The sequence below is a fragment of the Andrographis paniculata genome, unplaced genomic scaffold (genome assembly GCF_009805555.1).
Source record: "Andrographis paniculata isolate CXL003 unplaced genomic scaffold, ASM980555v1 Contig15END, whole genome shotgun sequence".
In the NCBI taxonomy this organism is placed as follows: domain Eukaryota; kingdom Viridiplantae; phylum Streptophyta; class Magnoliopsida; order Lamiales; family Acanthaceae; genus Andrographis; species Andrographis paniculata.
In genome coordinates this window covers 517,169-540,229 of record NW_026137435.1, presented here as the reverse complement: position 1 = coordinate 540,229, position 23,061 = coordinate 517,169, and the positions used below count along the sequence as shown (strand labels likewise).

The 23,061-nt window shown below is 26.5% G+C and overlaps 2 protein-coding genes across 4 annotated transcripts; one reads left to right on the top strand and one right to left on the bottom strand.

The window, feature by feature from the left end:
* Positions 1–8,879: 8,879 nt before the first annotated feature.
* LOC127263412 (heavy metal-associated isoprenylated plant protein 39) lies at positions 8,880–11,929 on the top strand. 2 transcript variants are annotated; one of them, XM_051292425.1, is made up of 3 exons: positions 8,880–9,045; positions 9,496–9,580; positions 11,427–11,929. In XM_051292425.1, the coding sequence occupies exons 1-3, from the start codon at positions 9,040–9,042 to the stop codon at positions 11,810–11,812; spliced, it is 477 nt and encodes a 158-aa protein (XP_051148382.1). In that variant the 5' UTR covers positions 8,880–9,039; the 3' UTR covers positions 11,813–11,929. The 2 variants fall into 2 exon arrangements, with proteins under 2 accessions (XP_051148382.1, XP_051148390.1); XM_051292433.1 differs by having other exon boundaries at positions 8,916–9,045; positions 9,499–9,580.
* Positions 11,930–16,211: 4,282 nt separating this feature from the next.
* LOC127262694 (gamma aminobutyrate transaminase 1, mitochondrial) lies at positions 16,212–22,731 on the bottom strand. 2 transcript variants are annotated; one of them, XM_051291502.1, is made up of 20 exons: positions 22,641–22,731; positions 22,358–22,538; positions 21,336–21,402; positions 20,649–20,764; positions 20,379–20,463; positions 20,198–20,270; positions 19,979–20,076; positions 19,806–19,898; positions 19,544–19,617; positions 19,425–19,463; positions 19,241–19,329; positions 19,093–19,169; positions 18,923–18,997; positions 18,519–18,650; positions 18,346–18,433; positions 17,946–18,024; positions 17,681–17,771; positions 17,514–17,592; positions 17,302–17,417; positions 16,212–16,502 (listed from the first exon to the last, which is right to left on the bottom strand). In XM_051291502.1, the coding sequence occupies exons 2-20, from the start codon at positions 22,462–22,464 to the stop codon at positions 16,431–16,433; spliced, it is 1,650 nt and encodes a 549-aa protein (XP_051147459.1). In that variant the 5' UTR covers positions 22,465–22,538; positions 22,641–22,731; the 3' UTR covers positions 16,212–16,430. The 2 variants fall into 2 exon arrangements, with proteins under 2 accessions (XP_051147459.1, XP_051147468.1); XM_051291511.1 differs by lacking the exon at positions 22,641–22,731 and having other exon boundaries at positions 20,649–20,737; positions 22,358–22,620.
* Between the last annotated feature and the right edge of the window lie 330 nt (positions 22,732–23,061).

Sequence of the window (23,061 nt, the reverse complement as noted above, 5' to 3'; positions counted from 1 at the left end):
AAACGGTCCTACGTACGGAATTATTATAATTAAATTTAATTGTTATTATATTATTTTTATTTAATTTTATAAATATTTGAAATAAATAAAAAATATATATCTTTAATTAAAAATATATAAAATTAAATTATTTTATAATTATAATTTTATTGTTAATAATTATCAAATAAAACTTAAAAAAAAAAAATTTATCATATTAATTATAAAAGTACATATTAAATTATCTATACAAAATAGATAATAAAAATAAAAGATATAAGATTAAAATAAATTTTTATTATATTTTTAAAATTTATTGTTTACAATTATAATATTTTACATAAAAGAGAGAAAATTGAGTAAAAACTTGTGAAATGTTAATTTTAATTTTTTTTTTACAAAATTTAAATATTATTTTATATGACATGTTCTACATAATCTATCAAATATTATTTCCAATAAATCAATAACATTTTCCATAAAGTCACCTAAATATAATAATAAGGTAGTAAAAATATACAATAGATTATAATGATTAATAAAAAATATATAAAGCAAACTTATAAAGATATAGATAAAATAAAATTATAATACTCCCTCCGTCCCATAAGAAGGGTGGCATTTGCTTTTTGCAATAGATTTTTTAATATTAGTATTATATTAAATTGTAGTAAAAAAATAAAAATACTATATTAGTATGATGTAATATAAAAGTAATAACATTTGTGTAATATAATGTAAGTTGAAAGGGTATTTATTATGTTAGGTAGGTAATACAATTACTAAATTATAAAATGGTAACTTTGTTTTGGAACTAACTAAAATAGAAAATGATAACCTTTCAATGAGATAAAACGGAGGGAGTATCAAACTATCAATATTTATAACTACAATTGAAAGCATTTGCATAAAAAAAAAAAAAAAAATAGACAAGAAAAAATAATTTAATAAATAAAAAATAAAAATAAAAAATAAAAACTAAGATTAAAGAAAAAAAAACTCAAAACAAATATAAAATTGACTGGTGAAGACTGCGACAATATCTTACAGTGGATGTTCACCATATACAAAATCAAAAATAGCCAAGAAAAAATAATTTAGTAAATAGAAAAATAATAATAATAATTAAAAAAAAAAAAAAAACTAAGAGATAAAATTGATTGGTGAAAAAATCTATACTGCATAAAAAATAGTCAAAAAATAATAATTTAGTGAATAGAAAAATAAAAAAAAAAAAAAAGTAAGAGATTAGAGAGAATGATTCAAAAAAATATAAAATTGATTGGTGAAGACGGAAGCAGTATTTTCTAGCAGCGGTGAATCTCACATTCTCTTCAGACGTTCATCATATACAAAATATATACGGCATTAAAAAATAGCCAAAAAATAAATAAAATTAGTGAATGGAAAAAATAAAAAAAAAAATTAAGAGATTAGATAGGAAAAACAAATTGATGTTCTTTTTTAGCAGTGCAGATTTGTATATACTGTGATCTTCTTCTTCAGTGCAGATTTGCCTCCCGTGATCTTTTCTTCTGAAGATTTGTTTTTAAAAATTAAATATAAAACCACCCACTACCTATTATAAAACTATTAAATACTAATTTCAAAACAAAAACTATCTATACTAAATTTTAGTTTTTTTTTCCCTAAAAAAACTTACAAATAAAAAAAATAATTTATATACTCCAAAAATAAAAGCCAAAAATTTGAAGTGTGGGGTCCACACCCTTGTACTATAATTATATATATAGGATATGATATCTAAATTTTCAAAAATTATATAATTTATTTGTTTTGTAAAATAGTTTGAAAGAAATATATTTATTTATTTTTTAAGTAAAATATAAAAAATTATATAAATAATATAAAAATTAAAAATATATCTATTATTTTTTAAAAAAAAAAATATGTGATAAGAGAAAAAATTAAAAGAACAACCCCTCCACGTTACCTTCTATTTTTGGCTTAGCATAAGTTTATTTAAATGTAAGTATTTTATATGTAAATTTACAATTTTTATTTTATTTTTTTATTTTTATGATGCGAGAACTTGTAACTGTTATTTTTTAATGTATTTTGAATAAATTTTGATCGAATTTAATAATTTGCAAATCATGTTCGACAAGATAAGTCAATATCTATAACAAATGTATTTAAAATATTGAGGATTTTTTTTTTAATATGAACAATATACTTATTTTCTCTGTGTTTTATTTTGTGTTTAGAATATATAATTTGAATTGTCTATGACTTTCTTTAAGTGAATGAAACATAAATATCCAATTTTATGATAATTTTTTTTCAAAAATGGTCAAGTTTTTCCTTGGAAGATAGACATATCAATTTTTCCATTTACAAAAATCCTAAAATAAAATATAAATTTACAATATGAATTCATATTTCATATTGGTAACAAAAGTTTGAATTTTAGAATGCAAAATGATAACTTATATGGTAATAAAACCAATATTATTTACTTTACATTGTTTTTAATGAAAATACATTATTTTTTTTTTTACAAAAATATTATATCAAAATATTATTTAAATATTAGTATTTTTTTCTCCTTCAATATAACATTAAATATAAGTAGTTGATATCAATAAACTCTCTTATCTCTAGGTATTAAAAATAAAAATAAAAATTCCGTAACAAATGACCTGGTGGTGTAGGGGTTGGATTTGTGACCAGCTATTAGGTTCGGCCAAGAATTTTTATTAAGGAAATGAATTGATTGGTTCTAACATATAGCAAATAGCTATGTTTTGTGAAGAACTCTTGGTCCTTTTCTAAGAGTTTGACCTTTTGTATTTTATAGTCAAATTGAGGAATGTTTTTGTAATTATTTTTTATTTTGTAAATAAGTTTTATTACAATTTAGAACAATATATAATTATACAATCATGTTATAATTATATTATAAATTCATTAAATATTTATTATCAATGGTACCTATAAAAAAAAACATCAAACACACTATTGGAAGATTTAATATGGATTAGTGCCTCTGGTGGTGGGAGGTGGATTCGTGATCTCAAGGGGGTTCAAACCCCCGACGCTTTCGGGTCCACTTGTTATATATGGTTCGCCTAATTTATAAGGTGTTAAATTTGATAAAAAATTTATTTAGTGTGCACTTTCGAACGGTGGTTCGCAGATTCTCACGTCATAAAAATAAATAAAGTAATGATTAGTAAATTAGATTCAACCATCAAGGCATATTTGCTTAATAATGATTGGTAAACTAAATTAAACAAAAAAAAAAAAAGAAAAACATTGCATAATGAGAGTAAAGGGAAGCGCCTTACAAACAAAGGCACCGAAGACCTACTTTCACTGGCTGACGTAAGTGGGACAAGGTGAAGCGCCCCCCCCCCCCCCCCCTCCCCAACCCCCACCCTCTTTACCCCCTTTGTGTTTTTTTTTTTCGTTTTTTTTTTATTTTATTTAAAAAATATTTATATATATATATATGCAGAAAGGTAACTAAAATAAATTACTCTATACGTCTCGTAACAAAGTATTCATTTTTTTATTTTAGTCCGTCCCATAACAAAGTATCCATTTTTTTTTCAATAACTGTATTATCTACATAACATTACAAATACCCTTACAACTTACAATATATTATACAAATGTCTCATTACCTTTGTATCACATATACTAATAAGGTTATTTTAGTTATTTCTACTTTATTCCTACTATATCCCAATATAATACTAATATTTCTAAAACTACGTGTAAAAAGCAAATGAGTATTTAGTTTCGAGACGAAGGGAGTATAAATTGTTAAATTGTTAAAATTTTATATATAGTGTATTTATTTGGAGATTTCAATTTAAAATATAAAATTAATTTTTAATATAATACAAAAAAACAATTGATTTAAGTTTTTAAGGAAAAGTAAGAGATAGTAAAAATTCTAAGTAGTACGGATCATTAGTGGATCATAGGCGTGGTAAAAATAAGCACGGCTTGAAAACTCGGTCTGAACACAACACAAAAAAATTGTGTTTGAATTTTAAAAAATAGGCTCGAAAATTTTTGGATCGTGCATGGCCCGACACGCTAATGAACCGAGTTGTATATGACCTAGTCCGATTTTTAAAATTAATATTTATTTTAATAAATTTACATATGTATATATATTAATTTTTTGAAATAAAAGAAAATGTTACTTGATGGTAAAATCTTAGTTTGTATATGATTAATTGTGGACTAATTCTCCATTTCTGTTATTAAAATATATTTTGTTCTAAAAGCTAAAAACATAAACAAAATAATTTAAAAGTCTTTTAAAAAAGAAGTGGACCGGCACGGCCCAGTTTCAAATTGTATCTAGGCCGATCTTTCCAAACCCGATTGTAAATCGGGCTGTACTGGCCCAACAAAGCTTTAAATCAGGACGTATCTACCCGACATAAAAGAATCGAACCGGCCCAAATTATCACCCTAATAGATCCTGTTAGAATATAGATGTAGGGTTGTGACTATAGTTTTCAAAGAAAATGTTAGTGTGTTAAATGTGTTATAAATAAAAAATAAGTATAAATTTGAACTCATGATCTCACATATATAAATTTATTTTACACAATCTGAAATTATTTATTTATTTATCTTGTACATATAAATGTGTGCCTGAAAATGGGGCCCACAGAAGGCCCATGTCTCTGAAATTTGATATGTATCGTATAGGCCGGCTATGCCTATACTTCATAGTTGTTCTCCTACCTTAGCTACCCAAAAAGTCAATCCCATAATAACTAATTAATTATTTAATACTTTATTTATCTATTTATTTACTTTTTACACGTAATTTTATAAATATCAATAAAATATTAAGATAAAGTAAAAATAAAGATAAAAAGACTAAATTTATCTATTAGTATTATATGATATAACGGTAATGACATTTGTGTAATATAATGTAAATCGGAAAGGTATTTGTAATGTTAGGTATATAGTACAATTACTAAAAATGAAATAGATACTTTGTTATGAGACGAACCAAAATAAAAAAATAATAGATTGTCAAGGGACGGAGGGAGTAATACATACTTATTTAATACTCTCTCCGTCCAGCTAAAAAGTATATATATTTTTATTTTGGGCCGTCCAATTACAAAGTAAATATTTCATTAAAAATCTTTTTTTTTTTATAAACTCATACTTTACATCACATCATTATTTTTACATTAAAAAATAAGGACAAAAATATTATTATATTATTTTTAACCATTCACTATAATTAAAATATTATTATTTTTAAACATCGCGCCAAAAACAATTTTTTACTTTGTGTGTGGACGGAGGGATTATTTAGTAATTAATATATATATATATATCATACAATAACATTATTGTTAAATGGTTCTCCTTCGAATTTCTTTTCTTGGAAAATATATGTAACCATTTTAATGGATTTTAATTAATAGCCACTAGTTTAATTGATTACCTGTGCATGCCTATTTATTTATAATATATTTTTTTTGAAAGGGAATTATATACAATATTTGTGTATTTTTATTTAACTCATGTTTATTTTTAATTTTAAATAAAACATATCATTATTAAATTTATTTGTATTTTTAATAAAAAAATATTATTTTTTTACAAAATATTATATAAAAATATTGTTTAAATAAAAACTTAAATCAACATTTATTTTCAAATTATAAACAAACAAATTCAAAATATCAATTACTTTAATATCGCGGCAGATCCCAGCTAACTAAGGTCAATTTAACCTAATAAACATATATAATAACAATATTTGATGTTCTATGTAAGACTATATATTGTATTATTTATTATATATTTTAAGTATATATTTATATTCATTCAAAGTATTTTTTTTTTTTAAAATATTATACTCAATTATACTCTTTTTCATCCCAACTCATTTGTATCTGTTTTTTTTTATATTAAATTAAAAAATAATAATATTGTAGTATTAATGAAAGTTGTACAATGATTTTAATATTTTTGTTTTTAAAAGTATAAAAAATATATATATTTATAAGAATTAGAAGCATTTTAATATTTATATATGAATTATTTTACTATAATATGAAAGTGACACTTTTTATTGGAAAGATGAAAATGATAAAATAGTAAATTGGGTTGGGACATAGGAAATATATCAGTAGAATTTAATACATTTTACATAAGATCAAAATCTCAAATACTAAATTAAAATGACATCATATGATTTGTTTGAACTTATTTGAAATGAAAGAGTTGATTAAAATTTTATTTAAATAATATTTTGTGAAAAAAAATTATATTCTCTTTCGTCCACCAACTAGGGTTCTACTTTTCTATTTTAAATGTCGAACAATTATTGTTCTTTTTTTATTTATATACACAAAATTTACTCTTTTGCCTTTACTTTATCTACTATTTTCTTTTCTATACACAAAATTAAGAACAAATTTGTCATTTTATAACAAAAATTTTAATTTCCTAAAATACATGTAAATATCAAATCAGATATTAAAAAATGGACGGAGGGAATATATTTTTATTAAAAATTACAAATTAAATAGCAATATTTTTTATTTGAAAAAAAAACATCCATATTAAAACAGTTAGAAAAAAATTACTACATCTTGTCCCACATAATTTGTCCATATTTTATATTTTCATCGTTCCACCGATTATTCACTTTAAACATATTTTAAATTTAAAATTTTATAATTTTTTGGCTAAATTGCACAAAATCCACATGTGGTTTAATGAAATTGCACCAAATCCTCCGTACTTCTAAAACTGCTTCAAACTCCCTCGTGGTTTCATAAATTTTGCGGGTAACCCCCTCAACGGTCTTTATTTAACGGTATTTGACCTAACTGCGCTCAAACTGCGAATAAATTTTAGAATCTCAATTTTTAAACCCCTAAAATTACAAATATATTTATTTTTTTATATATTTAGCCTAAAAAAATAGTAAAAATAAACTTTTAAAATATGAGAAAAATAATTATTTTTAAGTATATTTACTATTTTTTTAGGTTAAATATAAAAAAAATATATTTATAATTTTAAGGGTTTATAAATTGAGATTCTAAAATTTATTCGCAGTTTGAGCGCAGTTAGGTCAAATACCGTTAAATAAGGACCACTGAGGAGTTAAACGCAAAGTTTATGAAACCACGAGGGAGTTTAATGCGGTTTTAGAAGTATGGAGGATTTGGTGCAATTTCATGAAATCACAGGGGGATTTTGTGCAATTTAGTTTAATTTTTTTTAATTTTAGTTAAATTTTTTATTTATATTAATTTTAATTTATAATTATTTTTACTAATATATTTTTTAATTATTTATTAATTATATTTTTATTTAAATTTCCGTATGTACAGTCATTATAATTATAACAGGAGAGAGTATAATGCATAATACTATTCAATAATAATATTGATAAAAATAACCAGGCAATAAACAGTAGCGTGCGTATCGAACAAATATAGTAATAGAAATATGGGGTGGAGGAAGGAAGGCAGAATTTAGTGATAGATATTGGATCGGCGGTTGATGAGGACGACGACGTCGTCTTTAATTTTTATATTAATTTAATTTATCTTTGCCAATAATTTAATGCTTAAATTTTTCTATAAATTTTTAAAAACTTATATCAAAATAATAGTTTTATTTACAAATTTTTTTATATCTCAAAACAATAGTTTAATTTCTATAAATAATTATATCACCATAAAATTATATCTACTTTTTCATTATTATTATTACATAATTATCACTACTTTTTACACTAATATACTCACTATGGCAAAAAAATTACTTTTTTTTTTATTTTTTTTAACTATCTATATAATTTCAATTTTTTTTTAAAATTTCATGCACAACACAATAATACTATATTTTGGGACGGAATGAGTATAATTTTTTTACTGAATAGATAAATAAAAGTATTTTTAAATGATATAAAAGAAAATTATGAGCAGAAATCTTTAGAATACAGATGGTACGACTCATGCTCCATTGTCCACAATATATAATAATAAATTATTAAATAATTGCTGATTTCTAATATTCAAATTCACAGTATATATATACACACGTGTGTATATAACACACACTGTGTGTGTAGATAGAGATGCAACGTTGTCCTCCATCTATTATTTCTTTTTGGTTACGTATGGGCTATATATATATATAAATGTAATTAATATATTTTTTTACGTAATATTTCCTCTTATTTTTAAAAGTCACGTGTTATTGTATTTAATATTAAAAATATATTTATATTTATATAATTTTTTTTACAGATATCTTTTTATTAGTATTATAAGATATTAATGAAAATATTTTTATATATTTTCTTAATTGATATTACGTTTTGATATAATAATTAATATTTAAATATTAATACACAAAAAGAAAATAAAACTTTTAGAGTTGGATAAAGATAATACAATATATATTACGAGATAAAACATTATATATTGTATTATAAATATATTATAATATATAATACTATTTTTGTCCGATTCTAAGGGTTCCATATTAATCTTTGAATATGAATTATTATATAAAAACGTAGTACAAACTAAGAAAAAATGATAAAAATACTTCCATTAGTTTCTTATAATACTAATGATATTTGTGCAAAAGAATATATAAATATAAAAATATTTTTAATATTAATACAATGACGTTAAAGAATAAATAAAATCCTTAAATTCGGATAAAATCAATATTATTTATGTATATTATCGTGCTGATTTGACCGAATGAACCGATGATGTAGGACCCATAAATTATTATTTTGGTTCATTTATTGTGTTTTTGTTTTCGTGTAAATGATAATAATAATAATAATAATAAAAGAAAATGAATTGTGTGCAGTCCTGCCCTGCCTCTGTCCTTTTCTTACCACCATCTCTTTTATTATTGTGTTTTGTAAATCACTGCTTTTTCCCATTCTCTCTCTATCTATACTCTCTCTCTCTCTCTCTCCTATCAATTCTTATTTGCATTTTTGCCCCAAAATAATCTGCATTTTGTTTCCAAATTTCGAAGAAGAAGAAGAAAGAAGACATGAAGGTTTGGTTCATGCTCCAAAATCTCTTATTGCTTATTATTCTGTGTATTTTAATGATCCTAATTTTTGTTAATTCTTACTAAAGAAATGATCTCCTTTCTCTAGTGGGAATCTTTTTTTATTTATTTATTTTATTATTATTATTATTATTATTATTTTGTGGGAAAAGGGTTCAATCAAGAATCTAAAACCACTAATTAGTTGATTAGATGATGATGATCTGATAAATTAAATTTGTGATCGTAAAATTATGAGTTAAAAATTGATAAATGTCACTGGAAAAAGTTTCAAAACTTCTAAAAGATTTAGTATGTTGTCAATAAAAATATAAGTATATGTTTTTATATTATAAAGTAGTCCCTATATTTTATTTAAAAATATATATATATATAATTAATAGTAGTAGATTGTTGGTGATGTAATGAAACGGCGTCGTTTGATTGAATGTGTAGAAGAAGTTTGTGCTGAAGCTGGATTTGGAAGCAGAGGACAAAGAGAAGCAAAGAAGGGCTTTCAAGACTGTGGCTGCCCTTCCAGGTCTCTTTTTACTACCTTTTTCCTTTTTCAAATTTATTTTTTATTTTTAAATTTATCGAATTACTACTTATTCACTCTCACTTTCTTAAAATTTATGATTTATAATTTTTTTTTTAATTATACTATTTAATTATTTTAATTTTAAATTAATTTATAATTAGTTTTATTATACAATAATTATAATTTTTAAACTGGGCGCAAAAAGTAGGTCGGAGGAAGTATTTTTTTTTAAATATTTTTTATTAAATTTATCTTATTATTAATTTTGATAAATCAATATTTAATTATTACTCTTTATTCGATAATTATTTACTGTAAATGCTACTACTTTTATTATATATTCTCTCTTTATTTTCCTTAATTTGTAACTAATTTTAAAAAAAAATACTTCTAATTACCTTTTTAATTTTATTATTTTTTTCAAAAAAAATATATTTATTTTTCTCATACCAAACCCAAATATGTTAATTTTACAATATATGCATAACAATAAAATTTAATAAAAAATATACTCCCTCCGTCCAATTTATATTGTCCTAAAGTATATTTACACAATTTTTTTAGGTAAGTATCTTTTTGTTATGAATTAATAAATTTGTCTTTACTTATATGATAGAGATTAAAAGTAATAATTGAATGAAGGGTAAAAATATAAAATTTATGTTTAAGAAAAAGAAATAGGACAATAATTATTGAACGTCCCAAATAGAAAAATAGAGTATTAGCTTTTGGACGGAAAAAGTATAAAATATTACTATTTTTTTATTGTATTCTTACGATTTTTATATACTTCACAGCAAAAATACTTAAAATTATAAAATACTAATTAAACAAACTTTGGTATTTATGGATGGATTGAGATCTTCAAAATTAATTAGCTAACTAATATTTTTTCCGTCCCAATGTAATATATATATATATTTTTTGTATTTATTAGTATTTTATTAGTTAGTGGAAGTATATAAAATAATTTTAACATTTGTGTCCTTGAAATTATAAATAAAAAATATATATTTTTTTTAAAAAAAGTTAAAAGTATTTTGGTATTTAAATATGATTATTTTTAAGTAAATATTTTTTAGTGAAACGAAAAAAATAATAAAATAATACATTGAATTAGAATGGAGGAAATACATAATTTGATTTGGATACCATAATTGTGAATTTTCCTTCTGAAAAATTTAGAATGTTGGAAAAACATATGTTTCTTTAGGTTTGGCTTATATATATTTGGTTTGAATTTTGTATTAAAATAATACTCCATCCGTCCCAAAAGATTTGTCTTGTTTTTCTATTTTTGTCCGTCCCAAAACAATTGTCTTTGTTTCCTTATTTAGTAGTCGTGGTCTTCACTTTATAACAAAATTATTTCTACTTTTCCATACTACCTCTAATTATTACTCTAACATAAGCAATGACATTTTAGTCATTTACATTCTACTTTATATCTACTTTCAATTAAATACTATTACTGCTTAATTCCCGTGTCAATTCTCAATAAGACAATTCTTTTGGAACGGAGGGAGTATTTGATTTGATATTTTTTAAAATAAATAAATATATATTTAAAAAATGCAGAATTCAAATATTAAATTTCGAAAATTCTGTATTAAAAAAACACCAATTCGTATCTAACATACATTTTTAAAAAAATACAATCATTTTTCACATACAGTCTATACCGCTTTTCAACTGTTCGTAATTTAATATAAATAAATGTTGAATCATTTATTTAAAATACAAAAATAAAACTATAAATATAAATAAAACAATAATCATAATTATATATATATGTTTAATCACTCCGAAAAAATCATCGTAAAATGTTTCTTTTTCCTTGTTTTAGGAATCGATGAAATTTCAATCGATGCAAAGGGCAAGAAACTAACGGTAATTGGGACAGTCGATCCCATCACAGTAGTGAGCAAATTGCGCAAAAGGAATTGGGAAGTCGGGATTGTTTCAGTGGAACCCGCAAAAGAACCCGAGCCAAAAAAGAAAGAAGCCGAAGCCAAGAAAGATGCGCCGGAAAAAGAGGAAGAGAAGAAAGAAGAAGTTAAAAAAGAAGAACCAAAGAAAGAAGAAGGCGATCAGACCAAAAAAGACGAGCCCAAAAAGGTAGAGCAACCGGAGTTGGTCATGATGCCGTATAGGCCGTATTATCCGCCAATGAGCACATACTATATTCATCACAGTGTCGAAGAGAATCCGAACGCTTGCGCCATTTGTTGAAGAAAATGGCATAAATATGGCGATGAACGAAACTAAATCAAGTCGAGGCAACTCAACTCGATTGAATTTATCTGTAGTAATATCGTTATTTTTGTGCGCACAAATTTTTTTGTGACCGTCTCTCGAGTATATTATTGACCAAATAAAATAAAGTTACTAATTCAATATAATAATTCTATTTTAATACTCTTTCGTTCAAACAATAAGTATATATTTATTTTTGGCGCGGAGTTTAAGAAATAATAATATTTTAATTATAGTTCGTAGGTAAAAGTAGTGTAATGAAATTTTTGCCTTTACTTTTTGGTATAAAAATAATAATATGATGTAAAGTAAGAGTATTTGTGGAAAAAATTGGGGTATTTAATGAAATGGTTACCTTGTAATTTAACGACCCAAAGTAGAAATATGTATACCTTGTAGGTGGACGGAGGGAGTAGTACATTTAAAGTCATATATGTTGAAACTATCCTAAAATACTAGCAATATTTTTCTACTAATTTACAACAACAATTTTATTTCAAACACATCAAAATAAAAATATATAAAACCTTACAAAACACACATAGTGACGAAGCCAGCATTGTTTCGCTGACGAACCGAAGGTTTTGCAGAAATTAAAAAATAAGATATTATTATTATTTTGAACGAAATTAATGATAATATATATATATATATTTCAATGTATTCGATAAATATAAAAATATTAACTTAAGGTGTGTTTGTTTGGAGGATTAGATTTAAATCCAACTATTCATCCAATTTTTTTCTCCCAAAAATATCAAATTAAACACCTATTTTTTCATTTTTTATATAATACTAAAAATCAATTTTACATTCAAAACATCACATCAATACCTATTTATATCACCTCATACAACTATTCAAATTCAAAACATTTACTATTTAAATCCCAATCCAAAATCAAAACCCCCAAACAAACACACCCTTTGTATACATTAATCGAATCTGAACATATAAATGATCTAATATACTCTCTCCGTCCCAATACAATAATCTTATTTATCATTTTTGTCCGTCGAAAAACAATAGTCTCATTTTTATAAATAATCATATCACCGTAAAACTATCTCTACCTTTTTCATTGTTATTACATAATTGCCACTATTTTTTACATTAATATATTCACAATGACAAAAAAGTCATTTACCCTGCTTTTTACCGACTGTCAATATAATATCAATATTCCTTAAATCTCGTGTATAACACAATAAGACTATACTTTTGAGACGGAATGAGTTATCACTAATATAATCGACGTAACAATTTTAATTTTGTTATTTTATTTTATATGAAACACAAGTCTTTGAGATAATTAGTAGACAAAAATGGTCGGTCGAGGAGACCTAAACCAATGGGCCCACTCAGATATGCATAATTTCAATTTAATTTATATCGTCGGCAGCCATTCGTTCGATTGATTCAGTATTCAATCAATTTAAACTTGGAAAACTTTTTAAAAAAATTAAATAAAAATATTTTCGGTCTCATCTAAAGTGGGAAAGTGACACAAGATTCACTTTTGAATTCGAATGCAAAATTATTTGATTTTTTTTTTTTTTTTTATTTTTTAAAAAAATGCAAAATTATTAATTTGGTGGCGGTCATTAATTATGCACACATGTACACCTCACCTCGACAACGACTACACACGTATTTCCATGTCATTCCAAATATTTTATTTTATTTTATTTTATATTATTGGGATAGATTGAGTAGATACACACAAAAAAATTGTTTATATTTTAATTTGAAATTATTTTATTTAAGAGATAAAAGATTGTTAGCTATATAAAAAATAGGCTAAATTTGCATCAAATCTATCCGTTTTTTACGAAATTGTATCAAAATTTTCATACTTTTAAAACTGTGTCAAACTCTCTCGTGTTTAATAAATTCTGCGTCTAACCCTCTCGGCGGTTTTTATTTAACGGTATTTGACTTGAATGCGCCCAAATTGTAAATAAATTTTAGAATCTCAATGTCTAAGTCCCTAAAATTACAAATTAAATTATTTTTCTTATATTTAGCCTAAAAACAAAAAAATTAAACTCTTAAAACTTGAGAAAATAACTATATTTGAATATATTTATTATTTTTTGAAATTAAATATAAGAAAAATAAATACTCCCTCCGTCCCAAATACCCTGCAACATTTCATTTTTTATTTGTCTCAAACTCATGCAACATTTTCAAATTTAGAAATAATTAATAATATTTTTATACATATATTAATATATACTTTACTTTATCCCATCACATCACTCAAATAAAAAAAAAACAAATAACTATTTTTCTCTCCACTCACATAATTTAATATCAAAATTATCATACTTAATACTCCCACCTAAATTCTCATGCCAAACACAAATTTGTATGGTGTTTAGGACGGAGGGAGTATATTTTATAATTTTAGGGATTTAGAAATTGAGATTTTAAAATTTATTCGCAATTTGGGCGTATTTAGGTCAAATACCGTTAAATAAGGACCGTCGAATAAGCTAGACACAAAGTTTATAAAACCACGAGTGAGTTGAAACAGTTTTAGAAGTACAGAGTATTTGGAAAACCACATATAAATTTTGTACAATTTAACCTAAAAAATAAATTATTGAATATTATATCTTTTTAATAAAAATGAGAAATTATATAATATTAAAAAGTAAAATAAAAATGCTAATAAAATTTTTTACAAGCTAAAAGCTATTTATATTAATATATTCTCCTTCAGCCCCTCAAATAAGTATTTCGTTATTTTTAGTATGCATAATAATAAAAATAATTTTATTAATATTTTATGATATAAAAGTAATAAAATTTATATAATATATTATAAATTGTAACAATATTTTTAATATTAAGATGAATAATACATTTAGGGTGTGTTTGTTTGGGGATTTGAATTTTGAGTTGGGATTTGAATAATAAAAATTTTCAATTTGAATAGTTGTATGATGTGATATAAATAGGTGTTGATGTGATATTTTGAATGTAAAATTCATTTTTGATATAATATAAAAAATAAAAAATAGGTATTTGATTTGACATGTTTTGAGGAAAAAAAAACAGGATGAACAGTATATTTGGGGAAGAATCCCCAAACAAACACACCCTTAGTAAAAAAATAAATATTTTATTATGAAAAAAAACAAAATAAAGAAAAATTATTAATAAATGAAGGAAGTATAATATATACACACTCAAACAAAAACAAAATAAAGAAAAATTATTAATAAATGAAGGAAGTATAATATATACACACTCAAAATCTATGGGTGTGTTTGTTTGGGGGTTTGGATTTTGAGTTGGGATTTGAATAGTAAAATATTTGAATTTGAATAGTTGTACGATGTGATATAAATAGGTGTTGATGTGATATTTTGAATGTAAAATTGATTTTTAGTATAATATAAAAAATGAAAAATAGGTGTTTGATTTGATGTTTTTGGGGGAAAAAAATTGGATGAATAGTAAGATTTTGCACAAATCTTACAAACGAACACACCCATAATGTATTGTCTCCCCTCCTAATACTGTGCAATATTTGAGTTCGGCAGGTGAATTTAGATGGATAATATTAAGTAGGATAATTTGAGATAATTTAAAAATTAAATGATATGATTGGAGAGAGAAATATATATTTATTTTTTATTGGTGTAATATGATGAAATAAAGTGAAATTTTATTATATATAATTAATTATTGTTAAATTCAAAAATATTACACTGAATTTGAAACAAAATAAATAAATAAATAAATAAATATTACAAAAGATTTGAGATGGAGATAGTACATATTTTACTTATTTATTCGAAGTCAAATCAGTCACTACAAAACATATGCGAACTTGTTAATAATAAACATAGGGTTTGTTTATTCGGGGAATTGGATTAAATTTTCACTATTTATTCATTTTTTTTCCTTAAAAATATTAAATTAAATATCTATTTTTCATTTTTTATATTATACTAAAAATCAATTTTACATTCAAAACATCACATCAACACCTATTTATATCACATACAACTATTCAAATTCAAAATTTCTACTATTCAAATCTCAACTCAAAATCCAAACCTCAAACAAACACACCTTTTGCGTTTGTTTTTATTTTTAATTTAAATTATTTTCATATTAGAAAATATACACCTTCTCTTTATAGGATGTCTACAAAAAAATATATATACAATTTCCACTTATAGAAAATAACAACATTAATTTTTTAATTTACACCTTTCAATATTAAATTTCTTTATAAAAATACTATAATTACTTCTGCACTCAATATATGAAAAATTCACTTCATTACAAGAATTTAGGTGGATATTACTAAATAAGATAATTTGAAATTGTAAATAGATAATATTAAATAAAATAATTTAAAAATAAAGTGAATAGCAATAATTATAGTAATAGAGAAGATTCTTACAGTTTTGATAGCATGGAGAACCTGGAAGTAGCCTTCTCAATTCATTGTTTAAATGAATGGCAACATAAACCATTTGATTGTTCTCTTTATTCTTACTTAATTTAAATATATATGTTTTGTCTACAACTATACACATCCAAATTTTCGCCATTATAAATAAATCAAACCTTACTGCTGCTGCTTGAGCTCAGCCACCCGTTCTTCCGTTGCCTTTAGCGCTGTCCCATAGATATCGATCAGCTGCCACGACAAATTTATATTGAATCAATTGTATTTGCATAAACATCAAACATATATGCCGCAAAGTTCTTAGAATGAGTATCAACACTATTAGTTCAGCTTACTGAAATATACTCCCTCTTTTCGTTAACAATCTATCTATTTTTACATTTTGATCCATAACAAAGTATTCATTTACTGTCTACCTAACATTATAAATACCCTTCTAATTTACAATATATTACACAAAAATGTCGTTATCTTTATATCATATAATACTAACATCCTCTATTCAGAATATATTTATATCTTTGAAATTGTATATGGAGATAAATTTTACTCCATCCGTCAACTTTGAAAGTTTCATTTGTTTTTTTGCGTGTTGATCTTTGAATATTAATTATTATATCAAAATGTAGTACAAATAAAAATAAAAATGACAAAAATACATCTATTAGTGTTTTATAAAACAAATATAATATCATTTGTATAAAAATATATGACGATATTTTTAATGTTAAGTACAATGACGCAAAATGTAAATGTAAACTTATTAAGTAGACGAAGGGAGTATTTACTAGAAGTGGAGTTGAGTTTTGATCGTTCAGACAAACTCAAGGTCAACTACTCAACTAGTTTCACTTCGAAAACGAAGTTATGAAATGATTTAATGGAACAGTTCCTAGGAAAGGCTTTTTTAGCTCCTAAATCTTGAAAACACTACTCAGACAGTTGGTTTTGCTTTATTTTTCTCTCCATAATCTTAAGCCGCTATCGTACAAATTGAGTATGTAATAATTCAGTGGTAAGAAGAATTTACCTCGTCGATTTCTTGAGGACTTATTATGAAAGGAGGAGACATCATAATGTTGTCACCAGCAACTCGCACCAACATCCCATTCTTCTCACACTGTGCTCCAAAATAAGCTCCGATTCCTAACATTTGTTTCACAAACATAGACAATGGTTGCATATCATGTAATAAAATCACAATTTTCTTCAATAAAAAATTTGGTCATTGTATAAACATACCCCATTCAGCAGGAAATGGATCATTCGGTGATTTATTGTCGGCAAACTCAGTCCCAAGAATCAAACCTGTTCCCCTAATCTTTATAAGAAAAGGAGGATGTAAGTTAACAATAGGTCTTTCTTTCTTTCAATGGACTAAAAGGGCAAATATCTGCGTTTGATGGTACCTCGCCAATAATGGGACTGCTAGAAAATGCTTTTACACCGTCCTGAAATTTAGGGGACACTTCATTTACACGATCCAGAATATTTCTCTCCCTGTGGACAAAGCACAGACATTTCAAAATCGTTTCAACAAAATGTGATTATTCAATTGACATATCTTGTGAGATTCTTAATTTTCAATATATTCAACATTAGCCAATTGTATATATTGCGTGCACATGGGCTATAGAAAGACTGAATTTCCTAGAATAACTGTAAAGCACATACTTATAGATCTTAAGTGTTTCCAGCGCAACAGCACACGATACAGGATGCCCCGAGTAAGTGAATCCATGTGAGAATGAACCTTGCAAAACAAAAGGATGATGTGAAAATATATTTAGGGTATGTTTGTTTGGGGGTTTGGATTTTGAGTTGGGATTTGAATAGTAAAAATTTTGCATTGTAATAGTTGTATAATGTGATATAAGTATGTATTGATGTGATGTTTTGAATGTAAAATCAATTTTCACTAAATTATAAAAAATGAAACATAGGTGTTTTGATGTTTTTGAGGGAAAAAATTTGATAAATAGTAGGATTTTGCCAAAATTCCATAAACGAACACACCCTTTGAGGATCAAAACAGAAAACGTGAATAAAATGAAGTCAAAATACCATCAAGTACCTAGCTTGTTGCTCTGAGAATGGATGACATCGTATATTTCGGGACTAACAAGGACAGCTCCAATAGGCAAATAAGCAGAAGAAAGTGCCTGTATGTTATCAATGACAAAGGAGATTGAATAATCTCCCAAGATTTAAATGAGAGGACAAATTCAGGCAGCAATGTTTGTTTACCTTTGCTAGAGAGACAAGATCGGGTTTGATGCCGTATTTGTCACAGCCAAACATTGTCCCAAGCCTTCCAAAGGCACATATTACCTCATCGGCAATGAAAAGGATATCATACTTCTTCACAACAGCCTGAATCTGCACACATGTAGAAAACATAATACGGTCAAACCATGTATTTATGAAGTCCCTAGTAGGGAAATTTATAAAACTACACCCAAGAAAGGAGTCTGCACAATGCCCGTAAGCATAGTTTAGAGACAAGATAGCCTATTATTAGACAAGTTGTTAAGAACTTAATAAACTAATAAAGATATGCCCTTATTACACAAGATGTTATGAACAACTTCATATGGATAAGCTAATGGATTTCGAACATTCTGCAAAGTGTGGCATAAAAGAAAACTCACCTTTTCAAAATAAGTTGCAGGAGGAGGTATCACACCTCCAGCTCCCATAACAGGTTCCGCAATAAAAGCCGCAATCTGAGATATAATCATACTTTTAAGAAGAAACATAAAAAAAAAAAAAAAAACAAAACAAAAAAAAAGAAGAGAGAATGGCATAAATTATCAGTTACCGTCTCAGGTCCTTCTTTGATGATAAGATTTTCCAAGTTGTTGGCCAATCTGGTAGAAAACTCCTCCTCCGATTCTCCTATAAAGAGTTGCTACAGAAATATTATTCAATCTAGGAAGAAGGTACATTTTAGAATGTTAAGGCCAAACCTGGCTGATGAAATCGCCAATAATGTGGGCAGTCAGTGTGTAGTACGAACGGAGCTGGCAAATCGAATTTCTGGTGCAGTGCAGGGAGACTGTTGAAAAGAAAAGCAGAGGTTGATAAACAATGTATTTCGGCATAAACTAGATTGTTAACAATTCTGACGTATGGAAGGTGATGAAGTTATACCCAGAAAGACTGGCTGCTATAAGAGTCGAACCATGATAACTGCCAAAGGAAATTGGAAGGAGAAGGTAAGGTATATAACAAAAATGAACAAAATATGAAAGCAGAGCAAAGATTATTACGATTTTGATCGAGCAATAAATTTCTTTTTGTTTGGTCTTCCAAGGGCGTTGTTGTAATACCAAACCAACTTTACCTGCAATAGAAAGGAAAACAGATGAACTTCTTTACTGTATCTAAACACAGTAAATGAACCTGATTTTAGAAATTCCATCATAATAGCATTTTCTAGACTGTCATTGTTTCAAGCATGTAGAATAAAAAGGTATTCTTTATCAATCAAATCAGTAAACTTTTTTCTTTTTTTTATGAAGATTCTTGTACCTGTGAATCGTTGGCTTCTGATCCACTATTCGTAAAGAAGACCCTAGCCATTTTATTAGCAGTGAATGTATCCAAAAGTTCCTTGGCAAGATCCTGGATTAATTCCATATCAGAATGGGAGTATTGAATTTCAAAGATTTTCTTGCAGTTTGTAGATCAAAACAACTCCATACCAAAGATGGTTTTGTGGTTCGGTTCCAAAATGAATGGTAAAATGGCAATGTGTTTAGCTGTTTCATTGCAGCATCAACAAGGCGAGGTTCATTGCCCCCTGCAAGATTGCAAGAGCAGAATTAACAGTTGGATGTCAAACTGAAATTTCAGGAGTATGCAAACACTTTTTAACACTTAAATGTGAATGATATTTCTCCCTGGAAGGGGAGGGTTAATACCTAGCGACGTGCACCATAAACCAGCTAGAGAATCGAGATACCTTTTCCCATTAATGTCATACACATAAGAACCCTAAAACAAAAACAGATGTAACACTTACTCCAAATAGATTGGACTAAAACACAAAAATTAAAAAAAAAAAAATCCTGCTTTAGAAGAATACAAATAGGTTTCACATACCTCTGACCTCTCAATTACTAGAGGATGCAAATCTGTAGTTTGCCATCCAGCCGTAAAGGGTGCTAGCATATCATGTCCCTTGAAACTAAGAAGGTCAACGGTTAACAAGACAGACAATATGCAAAGTTAGTATGTATATAGTGTCGTTTTATCGTAATGGAAGTTATTTGGGCACAACCCTTTTGAGAGGAATTTACCATAAAAATCAGAATGCAGGGGTGAAGGTTTCTATACTTAAGTTGATGACGGTGAAAATAGAAAAGGCAGTACCTTTTATCATCGGATGAAGTAACATCCTTCTGCACAGATGCCTGTGTGCTATAACATCTTCCAATCATAGGAGTAGAAATCAAATGCTTCTGTGAACCATTACAAGCCAAAAGCCCCTTTATATAGCAACCAGAGTGTAACATTCCAAGACAAATCAGTGACAAAAAGTTCAAACCATAAAGAGCAGCAACAAAATATGAAAAATGCACCAAAAGAAGGTTCCCTGGAGATACAAACTGTCAAACACTTGTCAATGTGAGAATTATTAGTACATGTATGATGCCTTATCATCTTCCATCAACAACTTGAAACTCGCCATATTGTTGTTAAAATCACATTTAAGGTCCCATATTCAACGATGTGCAGGTAAGTCCCTTCGATAAGTATATTTATGATAACAAGCATTCATTCACTTTTTCTTTTTTATGGCGGCAATCATTCCCATATTTAGTACACTGGTTGGTGGATTACAGTGTATCACCAATGCACTTGTTTTAATACAGACTGCTGGTTTTCACTGGGTACTTTCAAGAATTTTAACCGAAAGCATAGTTAGGAAAGCAACTCATTCAACTCTCAGTCAAAATCATGAATATTCAGCAGTAGGTCATAAAATAACGAAAACACCAACATGAAGAAAATTTCTGGATGATGGAGAAACGGAGAATGAAAAGAAGAATTGCTTACTTTATGAATCCCATGTGATTTGAGAAATGCAACATTGGTATCAAGGTATGGTTCCGAGCATAGATATCTACACAGAAACAACATCAGTAGAAAATGTCAAGTCCTTGCTCTTTGAGTAGACACATTCCATAATTACATTACACACAAGCATTATGTATAATCATCGAAAAGACTCTTAAACCCCCCACATTTATTTTTAGCACAAAATGGCACATGAAGTCAAAAGCTGTTCTGATATAGAAATGAAATTCAATCCCTAAGAGGATGTTCACCTGATTCCAGAGTTGAGTTGTTTTTGGTTGAAATTGATTAGTGAACATGAAGTTAATCATTAATATGCTATACAACCGATTGATCCTCGGCATAACATCTAAATCTTCCCCAACAGTAACCAGTGATACAAAGTGTTTAACAATGTGGAAAATTACACCATAAGTTCCAGTTGACAAAACATATATAAATACATAGAACTTAAAACAAATAGAGTGGCTTAAATATGTGTAACTATGCACTAACTAAAGGACATTTGTATGGCTATGTTTTCATGATTCCTGCTTGATCATGGCTATAATTGGGTTAAAATATCTATTCTTTTTTAAAAAGAGTACAAAAACACCCGATTAGAATCCTAAATATCCATCCTTTTTTCAGACTGAACAATTCACTGTATATAATCCCTCGGAAAGATGCATCATTAGAGACGACATTGAAGCGGACTGAAAAATAGATAACCATGCCGAATGTTGCATAAGATTTTGCAGAAATTTTTTCAAGATACAAAACTAGCACAATTGCAATATCCAATTACTGAAACAGAGATTCACCACAACCTGAATGAAATATATACATATTATAATAAAGATATATATATATATATGTACGCATATATATTCATCTCCGACACACTTAGAAACAGAGTAAAGCGAAACAGTTCGAACCAAACTCACATAATAGACCAGAGATTGAGCGTCTGAAGGAATGAAGGAATCAAGGATTAATTCGAGGTACCCGGAAATCCGTACCTGTAAATACCATTCAAACGATGCGAATGCTTTTGCTTTCGGGAGGATTCCGATAGAGATCGTTGAATGAATCCGCTTGCTTTGAGTATGAGAGGACCGCGAGGCATAGCTTAGGGTTTTGGACTGTTCCAACACTGCAGTTGGTACTCCGTTAAGCGGGAGACTCGCTAATTTTCAGTACCTAAGCCAAAAGAGGAGGCGATGGTGGAGACGAGGGAGTGAAAGTAAGACTGAGTCAAGGAAGGCGACGGAGAAGAAGAAGAAGACAGTGAGAGAGAGATACCTTGAACTTGAAATGGAAAACGACAACGATGGCGGACGGAGAGGAAGGCGGAGGAGATCTGGGAGACACGTCCGAAGGAGCTGGATTAGATAATCATATATTTAATTTTTAAATTTTTTTATTTATTGGTATAATATAATATTAATATTTTATTTTTTTCAAGTTCTGGGTGTGGATGTATTTTTGATAAATTTTAAAAAAAATTAATTTAAATTTGTTATTAAAATAATATATAAGATCATGTATTTTTTTGAAAAACGCATAATACAAAATAGTAAAAAAACTTTGAATTAATTTGGTGACTAAAGAAATAAATTTTTTGTGAAATTTGAAAGAATATTTTTTTATCTGTGAGTTAATAAAACTTGTATAGATAATTTAAAAATAATAAATATATGTAATGTATTAATTTTTTTTAAAA